We start from the raw sequence: 18,694 nt of genomic DNA, 5'->3' as shown, positions 1-18,694 counted from the left end.
TTTGAATGTTGGATGATAGTTACAAAATATATTAACATTGAAGTACTTTGGGATGCCTCTAGATATATTAATCGATTTAAAAAGAGGGAAATTGATAAGTTTTTATTTTGTTTTTTTCTAATGCTTTTAAAATATTTAAAATCAACATAATTTAGGTGTCCACACATTAGAGTAAGTTGACGTTGCAAAAACTTTTATAATACTAGATGTCAAGGATCAATTAATATGGTGAGTTCTTTATGGTCTTATTGTTTAGGGTTAACAATGTTGGCGTCAAATCATTGATAATGATATATTATTTATAGTTTCATGATTATGGTAAAAATAACTCTTCTTGCTCATTTATTTGAAATATGACTTCAATTCAAGCTTTCCTATAATAAAGAGGAGTGTAATAAGTGTAGTCTAAGTAATTGTTCTTTGTTATGGGAAAAATAGGGTTTTGAAGAGACCTCGAAACCCTTTGCATCTAGTAATTCATCAGATAAGGCATTAAGCCCAACAACAAAATTATACTAGCAAAGAATAAAATCCAACATTGGAAAAGTCAAAAACCAACAAAAAGCCAACACAATAGAACAAACACATAAAGACCAAAAAAACCAGAAAAAGTGTGCACAAAGACAACACACAAACTGAGAGGACCAAAGATATAGACCAATAGTAGCAATAAAACATTAGGCCAACTCATTAAGGTACTAGCCACCTCTTCTCCAATAGAATTCATTCATATGGCCACCTTCTTGAGCTCATCCAGATCATCATGTTGAGAATTAGCAATAATCTTTCTTTTACTTTCCCTGGTCCTTTTTATAGGGCTAGAGAGATCCTAAATAATCATATCTTTATCAACATCCACAATGATGCCTCTCTTCTCCTTACTTGAATTCTGAAGTTTACTGATCAACAAATACATGTTCTTCATAGATGACTGCATTATCTTGAAACTATGCTCAAGAACCTTCTTTAGGTTAGAGCTTTCATTTTATCTAGCCTCCTAGAAAGGGTCTCAATATTTTCCTCTTTCAATCTTGACCTAAGGCTAAGTGGTTAAAATGATCATACATATCCCATGAGCCCAAGGTTTGGGAGATGCAACTTATATAGGTGCCTCAGTAACTATTGGTTGGATTCTAGGTTGTGGATGCTACTTCTTAATTATTTATTGTTGAAACATATTAATGCAAGAGGATACTTTTAACACATCCCTTGATGATCTCCCTCTTTGGGATGAACTATTACAGAATGAATTTGATTACTCTCTTGATATACACCTCTCTCATGAGAAATGTTTTTTTGTAAGATGAGGATTTTGTGGTGGAAGAGAGTGATATGATGGACAATTCGCTTAATGATACTTCTCCTCCTATCCATTTCAATCATCTTCCCTCTACAGATGAAGCATTAATGATTTATGTTTGTCCTTCTAAAGTGCTTCTTGAAAATATATTAGAAGAAAAGGATGATGCCCTTGTTCCTATTTCCTTTCCACGTAAACCCTTTGAGTATAAAGAGTCTTAAAAAATAAAATTCAAGATACCTCTTAGAAGAAACCAATGACTATTGTAAAAAGTGATGCACAACCATATTATCATGTTTTATCATACACATATAACAACAATCCTCAAGAGGATAATATCCTTGATTTCCTTCCTTCTATATATCCAACCTTAACACATAAGGATCCTAATCACGTAAAAAGTATTCAATCTTTATCTCCTTAAATTCATTTTCCAACACGAACAAGCACACCATCAACTCTTCAACACGATGATCGAGGAACTTGATATTTTACACCGATCTTCCCTAGGAAAAATAAAATCCTTGAATTTGATCCCTAAGGAGATCATTTTTTCTATTGATTTGAAAGGAGACAATAGTTTCCTTACAATTGATTATTTTTATAGATCCACACAGAGAAATGCTTTCTATAAGACTAATCTCGTAAGTTGACTCTAAGCACAAAACCTTTATAGTTGCTCCTAGTTGCAAAATTTTATAAGTCATCCCCATGCATGAAATTTTCAAGGTAGAATTGACTAGCATAATGCTAGTAGATAACCAATTATCCTTCCCTATTTCTTTGGGATGAGTAGAACTAGCACAAAATAACTCTCTCTCTCTCTCTCTCTCTCTCTCACACACACACACACACACACACACACACACACACACACACACACACACACACACACACACACACACACACACACACGTGCGTGCACGCACATGCACACACCGCACACGCGCGCACGCACATGCACACACCCACACACGCGCGTGCGCGCACACACACACACAATATTATATTATAGTAAAATGATATTTAAATTTTATTCTATCTACATTTTTCTCTTTTCTTGATATAAATTTTCCCTTCGAATAAAAATATTTATATAATAGATTATTATTTTTAAAATACTTATATTTCATATTATAATGATATGCAATCACATATCCAATGTCTCTTGAAATTAATGTAATAAGTTCTCTTACAAAATATTATATTACAATATAACACTCTTTTTTTTTGTAAGAGAAAATGCATATTTAAACTAACTTCAACATTGGGTTTGTAATTCCTCCCCGGTCAAGGAAAAATCCAAGGTTTTTACTAACCCAAAGGTTTTGCAAGATGATAACCAAGTGGAAAAAGATAAAGAGGAAGTTAAAAAGGCAAGAACTGGAAACAAGAGAAGGTCAAGGAGCAAAAGGAGGCGATTGCCCAACTAGATCAAAGGGTTAAAATTTTAGAGGAAGGATTCTCCACCTTCTCTAAATTTTCCCTAAAGGTCACTCATGCTACTACCACCACCTCCAATTGCTGGCAAAGGAGAAAGAAGAAATAGGGATGGACATGGAGGATCATAAGATCCTCTTTAAGTTTCTTGTTGATGATTGGGCTCGAGTTTTATTGGCTAGGAAGGGAAAGGAAAAAATTGAGAAATAAGTCTATAGTTTTAAGGGTGATGGGGACATAGCCCAAGCACAAAATGGGCACAATAGGAAAGGGAAACTTTTATTAACTATGAAAATATGCTAGTACACTTAGTGCAGAGAAACAAACTCCAAAACATGCCCTATGGGCTTACAATAGCATAAATCTGGAGATAAATTCTTCTCCCAGTACCTTCTCTCAAACTCCACTCCTAACTGCCTTTTACAATGCCAGAAATGTTCTTAAATAGACCCCAAAGGGTTAAGGATTAGGAATACATTCTAGAAAGTGCTAGTTGGCATCCACTGACCAAATAGAAGGCTCTAGAAGTCACATTAGAAGTCGGCACAAAATTAGAAGAATCCAGAAATGGTAATCGAACTTCTAGGAGGCATAACTTTTGAATCGTAGCTCCGATTGACAAACCATTTACATTTTCGAAAAGCTCTCGAAGCGCTCTATAGCCCTATGGACCAGCTTTGCTTGTCCCCCATTTTTTGCCCCTGTTCGAGGTCATTTAATGCCCCTAACCTGACTTTGAAGCATTCTTAGGATGTCTCCAGAAATCGAAAAACTGCGATAACTTTCAAACCGTGGGGCCTTTTGACCTGATTCTTTTTCTGGAATGCTCTAAATTACATTGAAAATCTTTCGACCAATTTAAACCTTCTAGTTCACCAAAATGATGGCTCGATTACATACTCCTTATTTTCTGGCATTTACACGTATCCCAAGGTGATTAAAAACTCTAACGTAGAACACTAATAGTGGAATTGTGAGAGTTGGACTCTTTATTTGACCCAAATGGGTATCCTAAAATGAAAACACATGAAATAGAAACTAAGTCTAAGTACATTTTTTGGGTGACATAGGATTGCCCTTATACCTTTGGATGCTCCTGCATCAAAGGGATCATTGGATCCTTGTTGTTTTATGTTATTATGTTGTTAATTGGTTTGTGGGTATTCAACCATTACTCAGACTTGGGTTGGCTTGACTGTGCCAACAGTTTTTTTATGAACTCCAATAGTTTGGTAAATTGTATTGACTTCTACTATAGATTAGTTGTTTCTATTCATAGTAGTATGCTAGTTAGTAGTTTGGGTAGAAATACTGTGGTTAAGTTACTTCTTAGTTTGTTTTTGCTTCAATAATGTTCTCTATTGAATTCTGCTGGTGATGTGTTGGGTACTAGCCTTTTGGATGTAAGGGTTGACCCCCTTGTTTTTGGTTGTTTTTAATTTCAAAAATATTGGTTTGTAAATGTAGTGGCTAATCTCTACACAACAAAATCATCTTTAAATTATATTTTCTTAAACTCTTTATTATTTTTAATCCAACAACTTTCTATATTATAAACTATAATAGTTACATTTACAAACTCTTATTAAAGTAGTCGATGCTTATAAATTGTAAAATTAAAATTACTCATAAAAATGAAATACCACTAAATAAATAAACATAGATATAAAAAAAGTAAAATAATATTAAAATATTTTGTTTTCTAATAAAAGACTATAAAATTCTCATGATATTGAACAAATTATTTCTTTTGAATACCATTTAAAGAAAATTATAGAGTTTTTAATAATCAAAATTATGAAATTCTTAGACTATAATTATAGCTGCTATTATAAATACAATTTAAAATTATAAATTCATTTAATATTATATTATTGTTTTAAAATTTGATTTTTTTTTTTTTTTTTTTTTAACATTCACTAATCTCTAAAATTTATAATGAAAAATACTCATCACTACATGGTGCTTGTTTCTAAATGTGCTCTATTTTCCATCTAATAACATAATTCATTTCATCACCTAGGTCCTATATCATTATTTGTGGCTTTGAATTATGTCCTGACCTCAAAAACTAGTTACATTTGATAATCTTGCATTTACCCTATCACCATGACACCCAATCCATTTTTTGCCCTTTTTTCTAAGTACCCATGATTGGGACATTATGTATCGAAGTACATAATGTTTTAGGTGTTATGTACCTATTTAAAGTGACCCAAAATTGATTTGGAGCCTTGTGTCAAACTTTTGGTTGAAAATTAGGTCCCATGGTTAGCTTACTTGAGTTTTAACACTTGCAACATTGTGAGAGGTATATAAATGCCCTACTCTCCTCATTTTGGTATCCATCATCTATCATAATCTATTCATGACCAATTACACGCAATTAATTCAAACCATCATGTCCAAGAAAGAAAATCAAGTTCAAGTCATTGAACTATCAAGTTAAAGTCTTCAAGAATTCAAGGTGTTTTTCTCCACATGTCCATCTTCTTCCTTTCATTAAAGGCCAGACAAATGAGTTCTCTATCAAGTAATGGTACACACATTCATCCAAGTCTTCTTCTTTCTCCCACAATAAAAAATTGTGGTAAATTACAAAATCTATTGCACCAAGTTTTATCTTTCATGATTTCCTTTTGGGTTTTTGTGTCAAGTCAAAGTTATTGGGTCAACACACTTGATCATATTCAAAGAAGCATTTGTATTGCCAAGGAATGATATACTTCATTTATTTGGTCTAGCTTTTGCTAAATGGCAACACACATTTATTTTATTTCTTTTGAAAGTTGATTCCTTGGAAAGGGTTTGATTGAGGTAAACCACTTTGTTCAACCTTTTGTCCCTAATTTTTTGTTTGTAGGAACAAGTTAGAAGGCTACCATAACTTTTAAAAGAAGATTAAGAGCTATCAAACCATCCCTAGAAGTTTTAGTAAATAAGCTAAGGTATAGAATGACACAAACATTTTATTCCTAAGTACAAAACATTCTAGGTGTTCTATAACTCCCATAATCAACAACAATTTGAATTGTAGACAAGTGTCAACTTTAGAGTCTTAAATCAACATTTAAAAGGATTTTTATGATTTCATCTATTAAAGATTTATATTTAATCAACATATCTCCTATTTCTGTTCCACATACATATAAATTCTTCCCTGATTTATAGTTTTTAAAATCTTAGCATCTTCCCCCCCATTTCAATTTCACATATTTAACAAAGGATTATTGACCCATTTAGTGCTTGGGATCTTCCTTTTCCTATTGCGACATCTTCCTTCCAAAATGGTAGATATGTGTAGTCAATTTGATAATGACTTAACAATGGATAATTTGAATGAACTTTTGAGGAGGCAAGGCTTTACAAAATACTAGATTTCTTAAGGTAAGTCCCATAGAAGGGGCTTCCTAAACTTTTGTCAATAGGTACTACTAAGATTTTTTAGGATGATTTTTATATTAGACGTTTCATAAATTCTATATTTCAAAATATACTTAATAATCTAAACATAGAAGCTAGTTGTCTCATAGATTGTATTACTTACATGTTAAATAATAAATAAAAATAAGAAAGAAAATAAATTAAAAATAGATTAATTTAATATTTCTTAATTAATATTAAAATTCCTTCTTCGAGTCAATCAAATAGTAAGCTCAAGACAGACTTTATTTTCCAAGAAAAAAACAAAACTAAAACAGAATATTGTCTTATAATTTGAAACCCCTTCGGATTCTCCTAAACCAATGCAAACATCTAGTCTTGAGATCATAATTAGATTCATTTCATAGGATCTTTTTTAGCATGAATGTTCGAAATTTTGAAATTAAAATAATTCCTTGCATGAAAATTCAAAATCTTAAAATGGAATTTTAAGCGCTGACTACGGCACGGAGACAACTACGAGTGGGGCAGATTGTGCCGGGTATCCCCAACACTTAAACAACGATGATCGACCAGAATAAAAATTGAATGATCATGTTGTGTTGTGGACGAAACCATTATGACACAATGTGATGTGTGCCTGTCAATAGAAAAACGCATAAAATTCCCCTCACCAAATCTGCTTTAAAGGCACTGCAGAGCATTGCGGAAGAGGTCTTCTGTGCAGCTCACAACAATGGCTGCTTCATTATCATTACTGCTATTACTTACTCTAACTGCCATTGCCATTACTGTTGTTCCAGTTTGTTCAATCTCTGCAAACGATACGGAGGCCTTACTGGAATTCAAGGCCCTCACGGATTCCCACCAGGTTTTGAACTGGAGTACCAGCGACGCTTGCAGAGACAAATGGCAGGGAATAACCTGCGAAAATGGCAGAGTTTTCTTTGTTTCACTGAGCAATTCCAACTTACGAGGAGGACCCATCGACCCACTTGGCCGCCTTGATCAGCTCAGGCTCCTTGACCTGCAATCCAACCGCCTTAATGGCTCTCTGGATACTCTGTCTCACTGTTCTAACTTAAAACTTGTTTATTTGAGCTCCAATGACTTCTCGGGTTCGATTCCCACCGACTTTTCTCTCCTCAAGCGCTTGCTCCGCCTCGACCTTTCTAACAACAATTTGCACGGCCAGATCCCTAGTGGGTTTCGCAATCTTTCGCGCCTCTTGACCTTGAAGCTGCAGAATAACATTCTGACGGGACCCGTGCCCGATTTGAGCTTTCTGAGGGAGTTCAATGTGTCGAACAATCAGCTTTCGGGCGAAATTTCGAAGGATTTGTTGCAGAAATTCTCTCCCTCGGCTTTTACCGGCAATGCGGGGCTGTGCGGCAAATCGCCTCCCTTTTCTGCTTGTCCGGTGCTTGTTCCTTCGAACCCTAGTCCAGACCCTGATCCCAACCCGGGATCGATTCCTTCGACTCGCAAGGGCAGTAAGGGTCTGAGCACAGGCGCTATTGTGGCCATTGTTGTGGGTGATGCTGCTGTGCTCATTTTAATAGCGCTTGTTTTTGTTGCCTACTATTGGAGAAAGTATGCGCGAGAGGCGAGGGCTAATAGGAAAAGTGGCGTGGAGAAGACGGACTTTTCTGGGGCTGGAACGCCTGATATGGAGAGGTCTAAACTGGTGTTCTTCGATAGGAAGAAGCAGTTTGAACTGGAAGATTTGCTGAGAGCTTCTGCGGAGATGTTGGGTAAAGGAAGCTTCGGAACTGCTTACAAGGCTGTCCTTGATGATGGCTGTGTTGTTGCGGTGAAGAGACTGAAAGATGTGAGTCCATTGGCTAGGAAGGATTTTGAGCAGCATATGGAAATGATTGGGAAGCTCAGACATCCCAATATAGTCAAGCTGAGAGCTTATTATTATGCGAAGGAGGAGAAGCTTCTTGTGTATGATTATCTGCCCAATGGGAGCCTCTATTCGCTTCTGCACGGTATGTACATTGAGAAATAGTTGTTGTCGTTGATTTTGCTATCGTATTTGGCTTTTGATGCTTTTCACATTTGGGTCAGTTAACATAATTCTGGCTTTTTGCTTTTTGTATGGATCTTTTTATTTCATTGCCGCTTGGATAGGTCGGTTCCTTTACTGAAGTTATGGCTGTTTTTTTTTAGCCGATTCATACATTTGATAGCATTTTTGTAGGAGATATGGCAAGTTTAGCATTGTCAAGAAGCTGGCATTTGTTATGGGACTTTCAGTACCCTGGTACACTTGGGGTTTCAGGCCTCCTACTTTGTTGTGGCTTTTAAACGAATGCCAGAGTTAGTCATTCGTGCTTCCTTTTCTTTTCTTGACATGGGGTAGTTTGGATCATACGTTCCTTCTTTTGTAGGTTTTAGGATGTTAATTTCTCATTCAGTTTTCTATTTTTTACATTTTGCCTGTAGTGCGTTTCAAGGTTTTAGTTGTTCGGCTTCTGTAATCACAAGAAATTGCTATGTGCTGACTGTTTTGTCAAAGTTTTGCAATCTGGGTTTATAAGGACAGATTAGTTTTGTGCATGTTTATACCTTACATGTTTTCTATTTTCTGTTTGGGTTTGTTATATATTTATTTATCATTACAGGATTGTATGCTTGACTTCTGGTTTCTTTTCGTGCTCTGCTTTCTGTTATCATCAAGGTGAGATTGTTTTATGACTGTGTCAGGATTAAAATCCAGATCCGTATCGTTGTTCGGGAATTGCAATGTATGTGTGTTTGCATTGCATTGTTTCAGATTAGATTCGCCTTTGTTTTCAATAATAGTTTCGCTCTGAGAGTCTGATGTTTTAATTTGCCCATTTTTTGGGAATAGATTTGCCTTTATTCTCGATGATTGTTTCTTTTCACGTTTTGACCTATATTCACTGTTTATGTTTTTTTGTATCGAGGAATAGCTGATGTTTTGCTTCTGTCACTCTATTTCTGCCCCTTTTTTTAATTTTGTTTGTGCACGCTTCCTTGATCGGGATGATGTAGTGCTCTCTGGATATTTTTTCAATTTTTTTCGTTTGCTATCCTCTGATGATAGATCATGTCGTATGATCCGAAAGGCTGATGCTAAAAACAAGAGGTTGATGCTAAAAACAATCACACAATTGATCCCAGAAGAAAATTATCATTTAACATGGATTTGGAAATCTGATAGATTTAAATTTTTAATGTTCGAATTTGTGTTTAAGAGATACAGTATATTCAATGTATTCAGGCGTATATTAGACTGCCTCTGTTGCTATTTGTTGAGTTATTTTCTCTTTGTGTCTTGTGCATGATTTCAATGTTGAGGTACTGTGCTCCTGCCTCATTTAGAAATATGTACTAGACTTTATCTGCTCCCAATGGCATGAGCTGTAGGGGTTCAGAGAAGCCAACAGCAAATGTTGGCATTAGTTTTCCTTTTCTTCTGTAGCTTGATCTATGTGAGTGCTCGGGATTTTAATATTGTAACTTGTTCATGGACTCGTTATCTACATGCTTTTTACTTGTAATGCAGTTTTCTGTGTTTTATTGCCTTTTAAACTCTTCATTTCCTTTTTTTTTCCAGTCTTGTGGTTTCTTTTGTGAAATTGTTCTTTCCTTTTTCCTGGTAGCATCATCAAAAAAAGGTTCTAGATATTTTGTCATTTGATCTTGTTTTGATGTGTATACTGTATACATATTACAGATGATGATTTTTTACCACTCAACCAACAAGGAAAGTTTCATTTGTGTGTGGCCTTTTTGATACATGATGCGTTGTTTCTTATTTGCCTTCTACTGTAACGGTGATGCATGTTTCCCTTTTTAAGTTAGAAGCATAAGTGAAGCTCATAATGCAAAATCTGAAGCATTGCAGTTAAAATGGCGCATGGTGTTTCACTTTATTTGGATATCCATGCACAAAGATTTGCAAGAGGGATAAAACAAAAATCTTTCAGTTAAAGTTATTTTATCCTCCATTTGTAATGTAATCTCAAGCTGCCAGCTTCAAAATCTGACCTCTACTTCTTAACTTATACTTTGATCTCTCTGGTTTGCCTCTTCATGTATTTATCTTTTATATCAGTTGAATATTTGTTCATTATGATAAATATTATTTGAATCAGGGAATCGAGGTCCTGGAAGGACACCTTTGGACTGGACCACACGTATCAGTTTGGTTTTAGGAGCTGCCCGGGGCCTTTCTTATATCCATGAGGAGTATGGGTCCTTGAGGGTTCCACATGGAAATATAAAGTCCTCCAATATTCTTTTGGACAAAAATGGTAATGCATGCATTTCTGATTTTGGGCTTGCTCTCCTCCTACATTCTTCGCATGTGTCAACTAGATTGGCTGGATATAGGGCACCTGAACAGAATGAGACCAAAAAGTTGTCACAAAAGGCTGATGTTTATAGCTTTGGTGTTTTGCTGCTTGAGATTTTGACTGGAAAAGCCCCTGTGCATTATCATTCTCAAGAGGAAGGAGTTGATCTGCCAAAATGGGTTCAGTCTATAGTTCGTGAGGAATGGACTGCGGAAGTGTTTGATCTTGAATTGATGAGGTACAAGAACATTGAAGAAGAAATGGTTTCTATGTTACAGATTGCTCTGACCTGTGTCTCGCAGTCACCTGAGCAGCGCCCTAAGATGAGTGATGTTGTTAAGATGATAGAAGATATAAGGGTCGAGCAGTCTCCACACGGCGAGTGGGATGAGTCCCACTCTGTTTCACCTTCTATCTCAGAAGATATTGTAAACAGTTACTGAAGCATGACCTAGCTTCATTTGGGTTCTGCCATTGTTTGCTTCCTATTTTTCTTGTTTATTGTGAGAGCTGTTAATGGGTTGTATTATATCATTTTTAGTCTTACTATGATTGTTGGAACAAGATTTCTTTTGTAATGTCTCTCAAGTTCCAGAGGGCGCATTTTTTATGGTTTATATTTCTGTTAAGAGGGTTTTTCAAATATTGTCCGTCTGCTAGAAAATTTGCTGGCTGAGATTGTTTACCAGTAATTACTGTGATAAATAAGTGATTGCTTCTAGTTGTCTGTTCATTCAAAGAGTATGTTGAAGGGTGCTTGAAAACTACTGCTAGGTTCTTTTCTTGCTTTAGCAGATTCTGTAAAGACAATATTTTATGTGAAACAATCAAGGAATGCCCAAAAATTGCAATTAATCTTTTATGGCGAATTGAACTATTCCTTCTGTAAGTGGAAGGTGTTATAACGTGCGCATTTGTTTTTAAATGTTAAATCTCTCTCAAAGGGAAATGTAATTCTTTAATCATACTGTTTTTTATTTATAATGTCTGCTAGGTCTGCTTATTTGTCTATATGCATGTCTGTGGCAACGCCTACTATATAGAAATTCAGCTGGCTTACTATTGAATGATGTAAATCGTATATAGCTTGTCTGCTATTTTTCTTACTTTCTTATGATGCTTCTTTCTTATTATGATGGATCACAGTGATTTGAAATGTCGATGCAAAAATATTCACACAATCAAATCCAGACGTATAATATTTGATAGTTTCATATAGATTGTAGAAATCTTCTGGTTCTAACCAATAGAAAGCCCAAAACATGGTTGACATGGTTCACGTTATCCAAATTAAATTGAGATGCAAGCTTCTGGTTTAGATCAGAAGCTTGCATCTCAATCTAATGGGTTGTGCAAAATTAATGCCACCTATTATCCAAATTAAATTAATTTACTTGCTTAATTGACATCTGACCTTATGTATATTTTAATAGCAAAACAAGTAAATTTATCTATTTGATCATATCTTCACAATCCATAATTGTAAATTTAACTGCTCCATTTGATTGTGTATTTTGTACATAAATGTTTTGGAATCTGGATCACGCATTATTCGTCAGAAATAGATTTATGTTCCGGCCTTCATTTTTTAAGTACCTTATGAGCTGATAAAAAATCTAGGAAGTAGCAGTACAAAGACGTGAAGAAAAAGAAGGGTTTTGAACTTAAAATGTAGATATTTTCTTTCTGAATAAGATATAGGATTTGTTCCAGTGTAGTTGGAGTAGTTTTTTTTCACTCTTTCAAATGATGAACCAAAATCTTCCAACTTTAAAATATAGATCATATGGTTCAGTCACACGATCTTGAAATTTTGTCATGAACATATGTCGAAGTTTACCATTGTGTGGGCTCTAGGAAAAGATACTCGAAAGCGTAACAATTTAGGATATGCTAGGCCTGAATTTTACAAGTTGTAGGGTGTTTTTAAAAATGAATTGATACTGAACCAAATTGTGAGGAGTTAAAGCGTTAGGTGCTACAAATAGGAGCATATGCTATGTACAGATTTTTTGTGCTATGGCCTATAAATAGTTTTCTTCGGCAGCCTTTGATCTCTTGGTTGGAGTTTGTTATCCTAAAGAATGAGTTAGCTGCTCTGAAACAACCAGAATGTGAGGAATTCAGGGCCCGTTTGGTTGCGGGGATACAAATTGCAAAATGAGAATTGCTATTCTCGAATTTCTATTCTAGAATTGCTGTTCTAGAATAGAAATTTGTTGTTCCTGTTTGGTTCATTCAGATAGAAATTAGAATTTGATTGATACAGCAGATCCAGATTTGTTGATCCACTTTGTTCCCTTCCAATGCGAAAGTATTTGTCTGTGCATTCGATACAAGAAATCTTGCATCTATAAAATCCTATTTCTTGAATTGTGAAAGACCCAGTTCAGCTAAATGATATGCTAATGAAATCCACTGCCACTTCTTCAACAGCAGTGGGGCAGAATGCCCAAATCCTCAATACCATCCTCTACCTAAGGTTCATCTGCATTGCCCTATGAAGAGGACCTCCATTGTCACATCAGGCAGCACTTGCTCTCTCTCATGCAAGCTTTCCCAAGCCTGAGAGTACACATTGAAATGTTTACTTACAACGATGGAAGAACAGCTCGTCTCTTGAAGGCGGAAGGCACTATACCAATGGTCTACAAACAGGTAACATACCATATCCCACAAGAGTATTCGACTGTGTTTTCCAGTCCCTCAACAGAGTTCCAGCGCTCACCCCAGGTCAAAGCGGATTTGAAAATTTAATCAAATTTGAGAAAGCTAAAAACAATGCAGGAATGGCAATTCTAATTACAGGTATTTTTTGGAATGGACAAAAGCTCATTTTGGGACTAAAATGGAAATACATATTCCTATTCCCTATTCCTATTCCATGCACCAAACAAAGAATACAAATCATATTTTAATTTCCTATTCCTATTCTGGTTGTATTCCAGCAACCAAACGGGCCCTCAAGGATTAGTTGGTACAAGGTGCCAATGAGGAGGGTTATAGTTCATTGTTTTGCAGTATCAAGGTGTACCAATGCAATCAATTGGCATTGTCGTTCAATGCAGTTCTAGTTTTTAAAAGCCTAGTTTGAAGATATTACAGAGTAACGAGGTTGTACTGCTGTGGTGTACTTGATAGGATCTGCCAGTGAATGCAATTGACACGGACAACAAGATAAAATTTTGAGTATTAAAATTATTATTGCATTGAAGGTGTGAATTGGTATCTAGCAATTTGAGTTCATTGTTTTCAAATCTGGATTGGTCATAACAAATCTAGTTTGAAATAAATGGGGGTATCCTTTTCTTCAATTTCATCACATCCCTTGTTTCTGAGAGGCACTGGGCAAGAAAATCAAGTGGGGCAAGTGTTCTGCTAACAACAAGAGTTCGTTTGACCTAAAACATGGTGAGGGGAACGAATGATGCTCAAGAGATTACAACATATAAGCCTAAAAGATAAGCAAAGGTCCTTTTATCAGGATACCAAATATATGTTTTTGGGTCTACGTATGGTGACAGTGATATGGGACCAACTTGTGCTCCTTGCTCCACACCTAACTACCCTACCCTACAAGTGAGGTGCACATACCCCCACCCTCTTGAGGAAGCACTGGGCAAGAAAATCAAGTGGGGCAAGTGATCTGCTAACAACAAGAGTTCGTTTGACCTAAAACATGGTGAGGGGAACGAATGATGCTCAAGAGATTACAACATATAAGCCTAAAAGACAAGCAAAGGTCTTTTTATCAGGATACCAAATATATGTTTTTGGGTCTACATATGGTGACAGTGATATGGGACCAACTTGTGCTCCTCGCTCCACACCTAACTACCCTACCCTACAAGTGAGGTGCACATACCCCTACCCTCTTGAGGAATTTAAACTTTGAGACCACCTTTCCAAGAGTACAAATTCACTACTGAGCCAACTAAGGCAGTACTATCTTAATTTATCTTTATGCTCTTTTGAATGTTGGATCTCACAAGGGCTTCTAGTTGAGGGATGACATATCTTTACAGCTTGGTTACACACATGTCTAGAAATGATTGTATGAGGTGTTTGGAAAGTGAAGGGGTTGATGAGCTGAGTTGGAGTTCAGGCCACCAACTGAAATGAACTTAATTGTTTGCGAGTGTATGGGACCTCCTTTTATTGCTTGCTAAGACACTCAAACTTGCCTAATCAAGCTGTCCATTTCACTCTCATTGAAAACTACGTCGAATAACTTTTTCTGATGGCTACATTGACAGAATATATTAATTGGAAGGTACGTTCTGCATGCTATCTTCCAAATTTTCAAGTTCACGAGAATTCTCGTTGTTCTAATATGAGCAGAGGAAACGTTACGTATTTGGACTTTCTGGACTTAGTTTTGTTTTGGTGGTTCTTTTTTGTCTGTAGAGGAGAGTGGGATTTGATTTTGGCGTGAAGTTTCTGATTTTAAATTTAATAATTTTAAATGATATTTAGCTCTAATATTAAAAAAACAAATATAGGTAGCACACTTCTTATAAAAATGGAATCGATGAGATCAAATCATTGAGTAAAAAACAATTTACACGATTTTTCCTTGATACATCATCTTTTTTCACAATTGTTTGTATTTGTGGACAGTTGTGAACGGATATATCAGTTGATCTTTCTATTTAAATAACGTTAAATTTTAATAATATTTATTGTAAAAATGAAAATTGAATAATGAATGTATAACTTATTTTGTTAATTGTTTGTATCAATAAGTTTGAATTGTATTAATATTTTAAAAGTATTTGACTTTTAGGTTTGTATTAATTTTTAAATTGATTATATTTTTTTTATAAGAGCAGTAAAATAAGGGCATTGACTCTGAACAAAGATGGTGTGTGTATATATATATATATATGTTATTTAAAGGAAAGTAAAAATTATATAATGAGATTTTATCTAACGAGAAGGAAAGTTAAGAACCTTTTCAAATGTCTCTATATAAAGAAAAAATAAAATAATATTTATCTTAAGTGCTAAGATTTATGAGATGACTTGGGAAATTGATAAAGATGGGCTGGAGTTGTTTAACTTAATAAAATAATATTCATGTTAAGTGCTAAGATTTATGAGATGACTTGGGAAATTGATAAAGATGGGTTGGAGTTGTTTAACTTAATTGAACTACAAATTGTGATCTCAAATGATAATTTTATATTGGATTTGATTTGTTGATGATTGGATAAATAAGCAGTTGAGTTTTGCTTTAGTTTATGGCAAAATCATATTGTGAGATAGATGTAGGTCAACTATGTGATGCGGGACAGATGTTTATTCATGGAATTGATTTTTATTGATGCATATAAATGTATTATACATCATTCAATATATTCATTTACTTGTATGTAGAATTGTGATTGTCTATCATTGTGACCATTCTCATCTTATTGTCATGTATTGAGAGCAAAAGGAACTATATACTATTGTTCAGTTGATACTAAACACATTCTAATTCATCATCTTGTGGACAAGAATAGATTTTTATATTTGATTGTTTCTTATCCCCTTTCTCCAAATTCATTATGTGAAGCACAGCATATGTTCACAAATTTTTCCATTTTAGTACTATGTTCAATTACAATTCATTATTGCTAAAAAGATAAGTTGTAAAACAATTTCCTACACTAATCTTGAGTGGAGGTAATATACAACCTTTCTTAGATCTTTACAACAATTTCAAGAACTTAACATAAATAACATGCATATCACAATTTTTAATGTAGGGAACACCTTTTCAAAAGAAAATTTTGACATTCCAAGAGCCACCCAAATATATTACTTAGAAATCAACAACATATTATAATTTACTTGCAAAGAAAGCTTCTCCCAACGAGTATAAAAAATCAAAGATCTAAAGGTAATTGAATAGCTATGAGACGATTCCATTCACACTCCATCTCACACACATAATATATAAGAGATACAATACATGAATACATGAAACTAATAAATGGTATTACAAAACTATGAGTTGAAAACCACTTATAAAGTGATACCCATCTTATCTTTAACCAAAGTTGTCCTATGATGTAACTCCCTTTTGCTACCCATTCACATGTTCAACACGTTTTGACATTTCCTATTTTAGGAGACCTAACTTTTGGAAGCAACGACTTTTGAATCAAGTGCCTTATTGATGAGTCGTCTAGAGCATTGGAAAAATCACAACACACTCTATTACTTGGAAACCTATAACATTGATTACACACATTTTAAGGTTGTTTTGGAGCCTCTAAACCCTTTAAAATTGAACTTAAATTATTTCTTTGGCAACTTAAAAAGAAAAATTTCTAATATCTTCAAAATTGGACATGGTCTTGCAATGTACTTTTTTCTGGCATGCTTATCTAGCCCATTCAAAGACTTAGGGAAAGTATAGGGAAAATTTGTGCTCAAATGAAAACTTACCGCTAATAGTAACCATATATAAAGTCATAAAGCTTATGACATGCTCTATCACTTAGAAATCTACTATAATAGTTACAAACATTTATCAGCCATTTCAAAGCCTACAAACCCTTCAAAAATGATTTTTTAACATTTCTTTAGCAAATTAAGGAACAAAAACTTAACTATCTTCAAAACTAGACATTATCTTGCAACAAAAATTTATTGGCATACCTATCCAGCCCATTCGAAGCTTTGGGGAATCTGTTCATAAATAATTTTTTTCTATAAATAGTAACCATATGTAAATGGAAGTTTAGATACATTTTATAAAAATCTCCTACTTGTCAAACATCTTGCAAGAGCAAATAGATAATCTAAACCATAGTTCGATTGCTAGGGGCCAAAGGTCCATAGACTCCAAACACCATTTGAAATTCTTTGTGCTCACAACCTTACTTAACGAACCCACAACATTCATCAAAGTCTCCACCTTAACCAACTTTACCCTACCATCCTCAACCATATTATTGAGTAAATTATATTGAACAACAAAGTGCTTGCAACTTCTAACATGAATGAAGTTAATAATGTGGAATCTAAAGCATTGTAGTTAAAATGTTGCTTGATATTTTATTTTATTTGAATCTCTTTGCTCAAGGATCTTGAAGTGAGATCAAGGAGTCTTTCAATCATTAAAGTTATTTTTTTCTCCATTTATAATGTCGTCTAAAGCTGCCAAGTCAAAAATCTAACCACTACTTAAATTATACTTTGACCTTTCTAGTTTGCAACTTCATGAATCTTTTATAACAATAATATTTTCTACATTTAGATCAATATTATTTCAATCAGGGAATTATGGATCTAGAAGGACACCTATGGACTAGACTACATGTGTTAGGCTTTAGGTTTTAGGAGTTGCTTGAGGTCTTCCTTATATCCATGAGGAGTATGACTCCTAAGGGCTTAAAATGGAAACATTTCAAGCCCTCCAATATTCTTTTGGGAAAAAATGGCAATGAATGCATTTAGTTGGGCTTTCTCTCCTCCTAAAATCTTCTCATGTATCAACTAGATTGGAGGATACAAAGAACTTGAATATAATTAGATTAAAAAGTTATTACAGAAGGTTGATGTTTATAAATTGGGAAAATTTTGATTTTAATATGTATTTGATTAAATCATTGGATTAGTCCTCTTAGTGTAGATTTTTTAGTTGCAAAATCAATTTTTAAAGGGACTTTTATCTCCTCCATGAAATCAATTCTTTATTCCAACATTCAAATTGGTGCAGATTTCAAAATTTACCATACATTATTACAGTTTGGAGTTCATGGAATTGGATATTGAAGTGAAGTAATCTGATTTTTTTTGTATGTGCAGATTTTCCATACTTTTGAATATTTTTGGGATTATGTTTGGGAGAACATATAAATAAGATTGGAGGCTAGTATGAAGATATTAGAAATTAAAATGTTTAAATGAGAAGCCTTGGAAGGCTTTGGCTACAAGAACAATATGGAGTTGTCTCTTTTTGTCGGCATTTTGATAGTACATTACTTGAGGTTCGTAGATTTTGAATGAAAAGTTCATTTTGAATTTTATTGTGATGTATAAGTCTTCTGATGTAATCTAATTGAGTGTTAATTCCTCCTAGATTTTATAGAATAGCCTCTGCATCACCCTTACACCCAGGATGCCCTTGCATCACATCCTAAGCCATTCAATGCAAGATAAAGACAGGCTTCCAAACAAAAATCTCAAAACAACTCAAGTTAGATTAGCGAAACCAAATAGAATGAAGGGATGCCAATAGTAA

The 18,694-nt window shown here is 34.5% G+C and overlaps 1 protein-coding gene across 1 annotated transcript; it reads left to right on the top strand.

The window, feature by feature from the left end:
- The first annotated feature begins 6,630 nt into the window (after nucleotides 1-6,630).
- LOC149530783 (Leucine-rich repeat protein kinase family protein) lies at nucleotides 6,631-11,098 on the top strand. The gene is made up of 2 exons (XM_089811956.1): nucleotides 6,631-8,118; nucleotides 10,255-11,098. Exons 1-2 carry the CDS (start codon nucleotides 6,861-6,863, stop codon nucleotides 10,896-10,898), a joined length of 1,902 nt encoding a protein of 633 aa, XP_089668082.1. The 5' UTR covers nucleotides 6,631-6,860; the 3' UTR covers nucleotides 10,899-11,098.
- The last annotated feature ends 7,596 nt before the right edge of the window (nucleotides 11,099-18,694 follow it).

The sequence above is a fragment of the Cupressus sempervirens genome, chromosome 11, assembly GCF_028749045.1.
Source record: "Cupressus sempervirens isolate cs-2001-9-10 chromosome 11, ASM2874904v1, whole genome shotgun sequence".
In the NCBI taxonomy this organism is placed as follows: Eukaryota; Viridiplantae; Streptophyta; class Pinopsida; order Cupressales; family Cupressaceae; genus Cupressus; species Cupressus sempervirens.
Note: the sequence above shows the minus strand (reverse complement) of the source record. Positions and strands in the feature narration are given on the sequence as shown.

Excerpts from the sequence above, each read along its gene's own strand:
- LOC149530783 (XM_089811956.1), top strand. The coding sequence starts at position 6,861 with ATGGCTGCTTCATTATCATTACTGCTATTACTTACTCTAACTGCCATT. Across the intron at positions 8,119-10,254 it reads CCTCTATTCGCTTCTGCACG|GGAATCGAGGTCCTGGAAGG; the intron begins GTATGTACATTG and ends TATTTGAATCAG.